General features: G+C 28.8%; 2 protein-coding genes across 9 annotated transcripts in view; both read left to right on the top strand.

Moving 5' to 3' along the window:
• LOC112682284 (glutathione S-transferase-like) overlaps window positions 1-2227 on the top strand; it is a 10755-nt gene extending 8528 nt beyond the window's left edge. Inside the window, exon 5 of the mRNA XM_025552823.1 lies at window positions 2038-2227. Coding sequence (XP_025408608.1) covers window positions 2038-2205 — 168 coding nt within the window. The 3' untranslated portion in view covers window positions 2206-2227. The remainder of the gene's footprint in view (window positions 1-2037) is intronic.
• A 1330-nt stretch (window positions 2228-3557) lies between these two features.
• Window positions 3558-10947, top strand: LOC112682283 (glutathione S-transferase-like). 8 transcript variants are annotated; one of them, XR_003148492.1, is made up of 6 exons: window positions 3558-3916; window positions 6825-7226; window positions 7340-7925; window positions 8014-8191; window positions 9858-9926; window positions 10506-10947. XR_003148492.1 is itself a non-coding variant. In XM_025552822.1 (3 exons), exons 1-3 carry the CDS (start codon window positions 7222-7224, stop codon window positions 10660-10662), a joined length of 231 nt encoding a protein of 76 aa, XP_025408607.1. In that variant the 5' UTR covers window positions 7207-7221; the 3' UTR covers window positions 10663-10685. The 8 variants fall into 8 exon arrangements, 1 of the variants encoding a protein (XP_025408607.1); XR_003148495.1 differs by having other exon boundaries at window positions 6825-7218; window positions 10506-10946; XR_003148493.1 differs by having other exon boundaries at window positions 7340-7874; window positions 10506-10946.
• The last annotated feature ends 287 nt before the right edge of the window (window positions 10948-11234 follow it).

The raw sequence follows: 11234 nt of genomic DNA, 5'->3' as shown, positions 1-11234 counted from the left end.
AAACGATCACCATTTGTTAATCGTCGATAACTAAAACAACGGACGGATTCTCAAAATACGGAGTCAATATATTATTGTCAGTGGTTTACTATGGATCGTTATCGTCGGTACACCCAGGGAAGTTTTCGTAATAGTTATATTTTTAGCAATTTAGCAGTTTATACCACGAATTAATACGCAGTGGAAACACTTGAAACGTGTTACATAAATTGTATAACATTATTATATATTTTATTATTGCGATCCTAATATACATATGTGCTAATAATAATGAACAGATTACGAACTAATACCAAAAATTAAATAAAATATTAATCGTTTCCAATTTTTTTTCATATTTATTTAATTTTTCTAAGAAACAAATTCATATTCATATAATTGTTGAAGGACGCTGCGTCCCCTGCGTTCCTTGATGAATTAAATTAAGGGGTACGCTATAATATGAAGAAAAATGAAGAGTAGCTCAGACCCCCCCCCCAATTCAACCACTGCCTTTATCATTATATTTTTTAATATTTAAAGATAAACTACATTTTTTTATTTAAAACACATATCTTATGATTTTTCATGATATTTAGTAATTTTTACTGCAAGTATTATTGTAATATTACAGTAATTTTAATGCTTAAGCCTTAGTTATGACTTTTAACTCATAACTTATAATTTTTTAAAATTAACTATCAAATATATTTATTTTATTTGATTAATATGTTTTCAAACTTTTCATCAACCACAGGATTTCAAGATATATATATATATATTTAATAAAATATGTTTGGAAACGTGCAATAGAAACCCATCATATATTTTTAATTTTGTATATTTACTTATACTATTTAATTAAAAAACGTTTTTCTGAATTGAAAAATATTCAATTACAAAATAATTATCATAAATAGTGCTTTAAGATATTCTTCGAAAATATTTGTATATTATGGAGCAACAGAATTTAGTATATATTAGGTAGAAAAAATAAAACAATAAGTTATTAAAAAAAAAAAAAAAAAAATAAGAAAATAAATCATAAACTGTTGTTTTTCTTTTATTTGATTATAAACTTCTTGCAAAAGGGTTTTTTATTCCTTTAAGTGTTTTTTTCATGTATTGTAAAAAGTTTTCATAACAGAATGTGCTAAAGTTATCAAGTTACTGGATGTTCTATAAAATCTCCTTTTTCAATGCTTGAAGTACATCCAAAATAAACATTAAAACATTAGCATTTAGTAAAAAAAACTCTTTATAGGAGCATCGCAAACTATATACGAATTGTTAATATTAATTAAGGTTCCATTTACATTTAATGCATAATTTAATACTTCTAAAACATAAAAAATAAATGGATTTAAAAATTCTTCAATTAAATTTGGTTGTTATTGAGTAATTCTTTAAAATTTAAAATAGAAATTAGTATGAGCCAGAGTTGGTTTTTACTAGTCTAAGATATTGGTAGAATATCTATATTAATTCCAATTTTTAGTATATTATCACTTGTATATTTTTCAAAATTATTTATTTCTAAAAGTGGTAAGAGAATTTTTTTTAATTCAAAATGTATATAAGACCCATTTGATATTTCATTAGTTTTTAAAGAGAGTACAAAAAATAAGTTATTGTGGTGGTTATTTAAATTCTGTAAAAGTTAAATTTTTGTTTTTATTTTACACAATTTATGACAAAAAATACTCGTTGTCATGTTATGAATTGTTCAAAGTTTTTTTCATTATGTTATAAACATGCTTCTAAAAGTTGTATGATTTTATCTTAAGTAACAGCTGTAATCTGTTAATATATCAGTTGTGTGCATGTTTCGAGGATATTCTGTTTTATAGATTTGTATTTACATAAATACATATATAATAACACTGACCTTATTGTAATTATCTTAATATTTAATTTTTATTCTTAGTTGAATTATTATTTGATTATTTGATTTATGTTTTTGTAATGTAGTTTAATTTTTTTTTATTAAAATGTACAAAATGTACAACTATTTCTAATAAAATTATAATTTAATTAAAATGTCTGATTCTTTTTCAGTTGACTTGGGCTGACCTATTTTTTGTAGCTATTTTGGATTATTTAAACTTTATGGCAGAAATTGATTTATTGGAAGGTCGTCCAAACATGCAAGCACTCAAAAAAAAAGTGTTAGCCGTACCTCAAATAAAGACATGGGTTGAAAAAAGACCTACAAGAAATCCTTAAGCATAGAATCATTTCCAGCTCTGCAAATTTAAAAAATTAAGATTCCAGTTTATTTTTATTCAACAGTATTTTATACCATCAGTATAACCATTTATTTTTATAGTATTAATTAAATTTAAATTATGTATAATGTTATTTGATTCAAAATTAATAAAGTATTATTATTAGGGACCAGATTTATGTGCTTCTAAAAATGCTGTAATATGCTATAAAAATATGTTAAATGTATTATAAATGTAAAAAAAGTATTAATTAATACGGTATAAAAGAACTTTTAAAATATTTTGTCATCTTAGTTGCCATTTAACATTCTTTATCTTCAATCTATAAAGTATAAATAATACCCACATAAATAAAAAGTAAAAACAAAAATTGAATTCATATTTTACCTTATTGCATTGGATGATCAGAAGTTCCTTAATGTGTTCAAACGTTAAATTCCTCCGATTATCTGTAAGTACATTTTTATACACAGAATAACTTCACTCGACCTCAGCAATATTTATAGGAGCGTACTTCATATATGTAATATTACTTGCAAATAAATATTTCATAATTTTTCAAGTAGTTCATTGTTGCCGTCTATTTCTCCTTCCAAAATCTTAGAAATTGTCTTAATTATTTTATAATCAGGGTTTTTTTTTTTAGTATGGTTTTAAGTTTGGCATTTATAATACCACCAATTTGTTTTTTGATTATTTTAATGTGGTTTTTGCGTTTTTAATTTTGATCATTGCTTCTGATAACAAGTAATCTTTTGATTCTAAAATTTTTATTGTGCACGGAATTATTCCAAAATTTGATTTAATGTTAATTAAATTAGATTTAAAATTAGGATCTTTTATCAAATTTTGTGATTTTTTAATTGAAATAAAGTCTTCATCACTGTTCAATTGAAGAATTATTTATTTAATAATTTCCAACTTGTCACAATAATAAAAGGCTGTGTTTAGCCATGTACCCCAACGCGTTAATATTGGTTGTGGTGGAAGTGTTAGATTAGGGGCCATATTTCGGAAAAGTGTAGTGCGCGATGGAGCTTTTAAAAAAACTTATGATGTTAAAAATGAGTTTATCAACTTGAGGGAATTGATTTCTTATTTTTTCGGAAACTGTAATCGGTCGCAATTTTATCGATATTATGTGGCTGTGAACGTAAAAATACGACGGAAACGAATATATGTGCTATTAATAATATGCACTATAAAACTACAAATATGCATTGAATATACATTTAATAGGTGAAAACGTTGAAATATGAATATAAATCTGGTCCCTAATTATTACATTTTATATTTTAAGTATTTCATTAGTGTATAATAATGATTTTTTTCGGTAAATTCTATTTAAAATATATAAAATAATTTATTTTAATACACAAGTATTTATTTTCATTTATTAAAAACAAAAAACTTAAAATATTACGACTCAATTAATTAACTTCCAGAACCATTTTAATTCATAACAATTTATATATATATTAATTTCTATAAGCATTTTGTTAACTCAATTAATAAAACACAAAATTATTTATTGGATTGTATTATATAACGCAGACCTAGCGGCAGTCTTTATCATAAAAGCTATCAACGGCCGCTTTTCTGACTAATCGTCAACGCGAAACCCGGTTTTCCATCCATCCATCCATCATTGGAGTGGGGCCTGGAACGGTCACGACGACGTCCGACACACACCACCATCAAAACTGTGGGTTAGTAAATTTCGCATTGTGATGAGCGATTCTTGGAAATGAATCGATATTTTAAATTGATTCAAATCGGACTGAAAAGTACAATCAGAAATAAAGGTCGATTTACTTTATTTGCGGTTTTTCTAAATTGATGGTATTATTTGCCTGTGCTCTAGGTGAAAAGCAGATAAAAATATAAAATGTGTAATAACTTCTAATTTGTATTTCGTAATTGTATCAACAAATAACAATGAATCAATTCGCAAAAAATATCGAATCAAAAACTTGATTCGCATGAAAGATCGGATTAACGATTCGATTCGATCTTCACACAAATGAATCGATCTTTTAAAAGATCGGACCATGAAGATCGTCATTGCACGAAAAAGATCGATTAAAATTGCCCATCGCTATTAGTTCCACACTACTAGTTCCCCGATTTCAACACAACCATGACCCGTGTGCATGCATCGATGACAAAAGTCCTAATTTTTGTCATACTTGTTTTTGCGTATTTGGTATTTCAGGTATTTGTTGTTCTTTTGCCTGATATGTAACACGATGACCAAATATACGGGGGAAAAGTTGCATTTTCATCAATGTATGTATCGATGAGATGATCGCATAATATACTGTAAAACTTTGGGTTTTTGACGTCCAAAAAACTACCCACGAATCAAGGGGAACACTTGATTTGTGACCTATAAACCGCACTGCGTGATGACCCTAAGGCCAAGTCAGTGGAGCTTATAGGCTTTATACACTCAGTGGTTCATTAAAAAACCAAAGATTTGAATAAAGGGAAATAAATATATTTAACAGAAAAGTATTATGATCGTTACATAGATGAAAACGAAAGGAGGGAGTCAAAAGGGAGTATACATTATATTACGACGACGACAATGATGGTGCTGAAGCTTGTGGTGTTGATTGGCCTTTTCGCCCGCTATGGTCCATACGGTCGTACTTAGCCCATCATTCCGTATATGACGCACGTTGATGATAAGGTGTAAATATTCGTGGCACCGAAAAGTTGATTGTTGGTCGAAACGAAACGGTGTCCTGGTGACGTGAATCGAGAACAAAACTCCGTCGTCCGCGGTCGTGGAAAGAAAAAAAACAAATTGTTGGAGAGCCGCTTCTCTGTTCGGCCGGTGGTGGCTCCGTCAAAAGAATGTGATAGAGAGTGTCTCAGTGTCGTCGCGTCGTGAGCTTTTTTACATTAAATTTACAAATTGGGGAACAGGTTTCCCTGTCGGCACGCGCCGGCAGCCGCGACAACGGCACGCAACGGCGACGACGGGCAACCAGCTACGATACCGGCGCGATGGACACCGCTTGTGTGGTGGGTCGGGGAAACGGTATTGCATAACAATATTGTTTTGCATATTGTAATCGGATTTGCGCGTGTATGATAATAATTATTATCTTAATAAAATAGCCTCAAATTTCCGTGAATTTATATAACCTCAACAAGTTATTGAAGGTGCAACATCAATTGGAACAGAAAACCACTTGTTGTAATAGAAAAGAAGCTGAATTTTGAGTGATCTACTATTTTATTTTTATTTTTTTATTTTGAGTAATTAAACTTGAATAACTAAGGATAATCCTACATAGCAATTTTAGATAATGACACAGAAAAAAAAATATAATTTAAGTTTTGGAAAAGAAGATAGAGAAAACAAATTTTTTAAGTCGAGATTAAATAAAAAAAAAAAAACATGGTAATGTAATTATAAAGTAACAACATAAAAAAAATTATAATTTTAAACAGCACGTTGGTGCGAGAGACACTGGATAATATTTAAATATTAAAAAAAAAGTGTAATATAGTAAAAAGACCTACCAATAATAATATAATAACTTAACGGGGAGACAGAGAGAAGTGCACTAGCTTTATCTGTGTCCGAAACGGGGTCACACCGAATTTAAAGAAGATACGAGACAGAAAAAAGGGCAGTTTAAAGGGAAAACAGGGGGGACAACATGGGGAGTTACGAATTTAATGACCTGGGCCTTCTAGATTATACTTATAATAGACTGTGCAGTTCTTGTGATTTTGAGCGGAGGCTCGCGTACGTTAGGGGCCCCGGATCAGGCAGAAACACTCCACGTACAACCCCCCATTTAATATGAAGTCCGGAAATTCAAGACATGGTCACCATTGGTGCTTATTACAAATGTATTTTAAATTTTAAATACTGGAGGAGAAGATCACCACGGGAGTGTTTACGTGGTAGGTGGTATATACGGCTTCAGATGTATTACATTGTAGGTATCTTTGGGTGTATTATTATCAGGGCGGACCAATTCATATACATTCACGGTTTTTAAACTTTTTATTTTAAAGGGGCCATCATATAACAGGAAAAATTTAAAAAATTTTTTGTTTATTGGATTACTAAGTTTATGGGTTCGGACTAATACAATATCGCCAATTTTGAAAAAGGTGAGATTGAGATGTTCTTGTTGACGTTTTTTACGGGATTCAGATTTTGATAGTTGGACTTCTTGGGCTAATATTAATTGTTATTGTGATCGAAAGATAAATTGTCGGGGAAATGTATGAATTGAGTGAGAGGATTATGTTGAGAATTTTGTAAGAATAGTGCTGAGGGGGTTTGGTGTGTAGACTCATGACGTACGTTGTTGAGCGTCCACTCGATGTATAGAACATATTGGGGCCATAATGAATGTTCCTGGTAATAATATGTTTGAAACATTCTACGTAACTTTCTCATGACACGTTCTGCTGGGTTAGATTGAGGGTGATAAATACTGGTGTGAGACACTTGAATATTATATTTTTTAAGAGAGGTTTGCCAATATTTACTTACAAATTGTCGACCATGGTCGGAGACGATATTTTTTGTTACACCATAATTTGGGAAATAATCTGTTGTTAATTTTTTAATACATATTTTAGCATTGGCAAACTGGAGAGGATATAATTTGACGAAGCGGGTGAAGTTATCAACAATTACAAAGATGTATGAAAATTGAAAAATACCAGTGGGAAGAGGACCGTAGAAGTCCACTAACAATTTATCGAAAGGTTGAGAAGAGAGAATAGATTGCATAGTACCCGCAATGCAGGTGGTCTTTGATTTACACTTCTGACACAACTCGCACGCTTGTACTATACAACGGATAATTTTATTGAAAGCGGGAAAGTAACAAATATTTTTTATAGATAGTATATATTAGTAATACTAATATAGTTTAATTCCTAATGCCTCTTTCCAAAATAGCCTATGTTCAAGAGTTTTGAGGACTATAAAATGTGTATTTGACGCTGTATGAGGCACACGGACACAACAGTAATGTGGTATTTTAATTTTTTTAGTTTTACTTTTAGTAATATAAACTTTAAAATTGTATAAAACGGAAACAAAACAAAATAGATAATGTCGTAACCCCGAATTTTTTTTGTTTTTTTAGGGAGAAATTGTTGAATATCATACATATTATTTTTATACATATAATATTTTTGTGTCGTTATACCATGTTGTTACCGAGTCAAAAGAAAATCGATTGGCCCAACGATAACAACTATACAGTAGAAACTCGATCGACCGTCTCTCAGTTATCCGACATTGCTATCGTTAAATATAAATAATTTGGTGTTGGTTTCAATCATATATGCTAGTTAAATAATAAATAATGATAAAAAAACAACTAGGTGAGCCTGGCGCTCACTCAACATCAATGGCAGGACGTTACATAACGATACCAAAGACAAATGAATGAGACAATTGAGATTAACTCGTTGCGGCGATTATCAAGTGTGTACAATTTTTTTCTAATATCCAACATATGAAATAAACGTGCCGTGAACAAACAAATTGAATTATTTTTAATTAAATTTAATCAGTGATTGACGAGTAACTCTTACATAAAATACGAAATGTTGCAGCTGAAAAAGCTCGAGCGTCAAAAAAACAAAAGAAAATCACAGATTATTTTGTTTAAAATTGTTAGATTTAATTTAGTAGTATAGTAGTATGGTATTTAATAAGTAGTATATGTGTGTATTATTTTTTTTCGGAAAATACACACGTTGTAAAAAATATATGTTTATTACAAAATTTAAATTGTAAAATTTCTGTTAACAGCCATAGTCCCGGTATCGATAGTGAAGGTTGATCGAGTTTCTACTGTATTAGATGACTGATCAAAATTACTAAAATGACCAAATCATTCGATCGAATCTAACCTAACCTAACTAGACTGTCCAGATTCAAATAATTCAAATTATTCAAACGACTGAAAATTTTCATCTCTAATCTGACCGTACGTAAGGAACTGAAAAGTTATGAATTCGTAAGACTCTGGGAAATATATCGACAAAAATATAAATTATTTTGTATAAATAATGCATTACATTTGCCTTTACATTTCGCTCTTATAATCCACATACATTTTGTTATATTAATATATTGTTTATTTAAAGCTGTGTCCAAACCAAAACAACATTGTGGGCAAGACACAATTTCCACATTTTTGGCTACAAAATTTTTTAAACATTTCTTTAAAAATTGTAAACTTTTGTGTTTTCAACAAAGTTAGCAACAACATTTTATTTCCACATAGGAGGCGGTAAAGATCATAGAATGTTAAGAAATATTATTGACAAAAATGTTTTTAAATTTTTTCTGCTGGTTTTATTGACAACATTTCATGGTATTATCAATTATTAGCATAATATGTAGCGAATTATAAAGATGAACTGAGTATACAACCAAATATGGTAATAATTGTCTAGAAAACATGTAACTATTTATTTACCTTAGTTCGTCAGATAATAGATTCATATCATTATGGTTAAGATCATTCAGCATATTTGTTTTATTAATAGTTTATTTACACTGGAGGCTAGGATGAACCCAAAATTTCTTTTTTTAATAGAACTTAAAATAATTGTGCAAACTGCTGCAACCACTACTTCTTCCTGGCTGAACATCTTGCTAAACACTAAAATTTGGTCAATAATGTTTCTTTGGTCTGGACTTATAAGTTTTTACTTATTATTGAACACTTTGTAGGAAACAATTATCAAAAACTGTTGACAACAAAGTTGTCCACAATGTTGCTTTGGTCTGGATGCAGCTTAAGATGAAAAAAAAACATACTTGATAAATTTTTCTATGGATACATTTGAACTTAAAATTAATTTATATCCGTAAATAATTTTAAATTGTTACGAATTATTTAAAATTAATAAAACAGCGATTTTTTAAATTAATTTGATGAATATACCACGTATAAAAAATTGAGAATTTTTCAACTAAATATCTAAATATAAGTTTTATCTAACAAATATTAATGGAAGGGGGTTTTAAACATAAAACATTGCCGCTTCTTACTAAAACAAAATTATACAATACCAATATTACTTAATAATTACCGACTATACTTATATATGTCATACATAGGTGAGGAGTTTTGCCCTTTGTAACACCGGTCACGTTAATTTTTTTCGTAAATAAATATAATTTAATAATAATTTATTACAACATAAGAAGTGGATTTGCTTGAAAAACTTTGTTTTTTTTTGTGCGTTATGTAAGTATGTTACAAAACATCATTCAAATATGTGGCAACATCTAGTCGATGACACGTTATCAGATAACTAGTATTATTTAATCGAAAACGATTTACAAATTTAAAAATTAATTAGTTAACATTTTTTATAAATAATTTAAAATCTTAACAAATAAAGTTAGTCAAATCGCATGTCATTCAGAATCAAAGGAATATGACGCCATAGTTATCGTTCTATCTAACCCTATTAAGTTATAGTCCACATGAAAAAATCGCGGTTTTTTATTTATAATCTATAATTTTTTGACCTTAAGTCACGAACGGGAAAAAATTTTCACCGCGAAATAACAGCAGTATGGATATACCAAATATATTTGACAATATCAGTTTATTTAGCATAATTGTATATACGTAGGTACTCCGTCACACGTGGACTGCAACCTCAATATTCAACTGTTTTCGTTTTCGTAGTAACCATATTACAGTAAGTAAATGTCAAATATCGATAAAATATTAATAAAAAACTGACTAAACGATCAATGAGTAATTTTTATTATTCCGCACATAGTACGCCGCTGCCATACGTTCCGTTGTCAACGAGATCGTTTACGTTCTGTTTTACAGTTCATAAAAAAAAATGGTTGTGTATTAAAAAAAATAAAATATTAATATTTTGTTTATGATATATTTATAAATATTATTATTATGTGACGCGATAATGTTCAAAAGTTTATCGTAGCCTCTTAATTTGATTATTATTACTATCCTGAGTCCAATAAAATTATTCGTGGAATTTCCGTTTTAATTATTTCCCTAAAACTATTGTTTCCATTATAATTATTTATTACATTTAACATCAATAACAAGAGAATTATTTTTATTGGGTTTTAATACAATTTCTGGTAAATCATTAAAATCTAATCTTTAGTTTTTACATCAATAGTTTACAGTATCCATATATTAGTATCGATTAATTTGTAAAATGTGCTCTTTATAAACATAATACGAGTATGTATTCTCATCTAGTCATTCTATTCAAATAATAATCACTTTTATATTACAGTAAACAATATATCATCATGTCATCGTATAAACTAACATACTTCAACGTAACTGGATTGGGCGAACCTATTAGATTCTTGCTGTCCTACTTGAACATTGATTTCGAAGATGTTCGTTTTGAACTTGAACAATGGCCATCGATCAAACGTAGTAAGTAACCATAAATACCAATTTGTAATGCTATTTTCATTATACTATTATGTATTCAAGATATAAATAACGCTTATTTTTCTACTGTCTTGAAATATGTATTATTACCCTGGAATAAAGAACCATAGATACCTTACTATGAATATTTGTAATTAGGGCTCGTAAGTTGTTGCATTTGCATTTTTTTTTTTTTTTTTGGACTATTAGATTTATTACTAGGTAAGCTAGAAATTCATTCCATGACACTACGAAAAAATATCAAATATTAATAGTGCTTATTTTGGTATATTCAGCGGTTTTTAGATCTTAGAGCATATTTTTTAATTTCACAATTTTTTAGAGTATATTTTTAATTTATGATGATTAATTTTGGAAATTCATAAATTAAAAAATAAATACATTCATAATGAGATTTCTTACTAAGTACTCTTGTATTACATTTTATTTGACATTTAAAACTATAATATGAATGGTAGGTAATTTAGCATACATTCATTCAAATTTTGAGTTTATACCGGAGTATATTATGAAATTTGAAATAAAAAAATGTAATTATCTGAAGTTTTTGTTAGGCAAGGGC

The sequence above is a fragment of the Sipha flava genome, unplaced genomic scaffold, assembly GCF_003268045.1.
Source record: "Sipha flava isolate LNK unplaced genomic scaffold, YSA_version1 20218_pilon_pilon, whole genome shotgun sequence".
In the NCBI taxonomy this organism is placed as follows: Eukaryota; Metazoa; Arthropoda; class Insecta; order Hemiptera; family Aphididae; genus Sipha; species Sipha flava.
The sequence above is the reverse complement of the archived record's forward strand: the minus strand, read 5'-3'. Positions and strand labels throughout refer to the sequence as shown.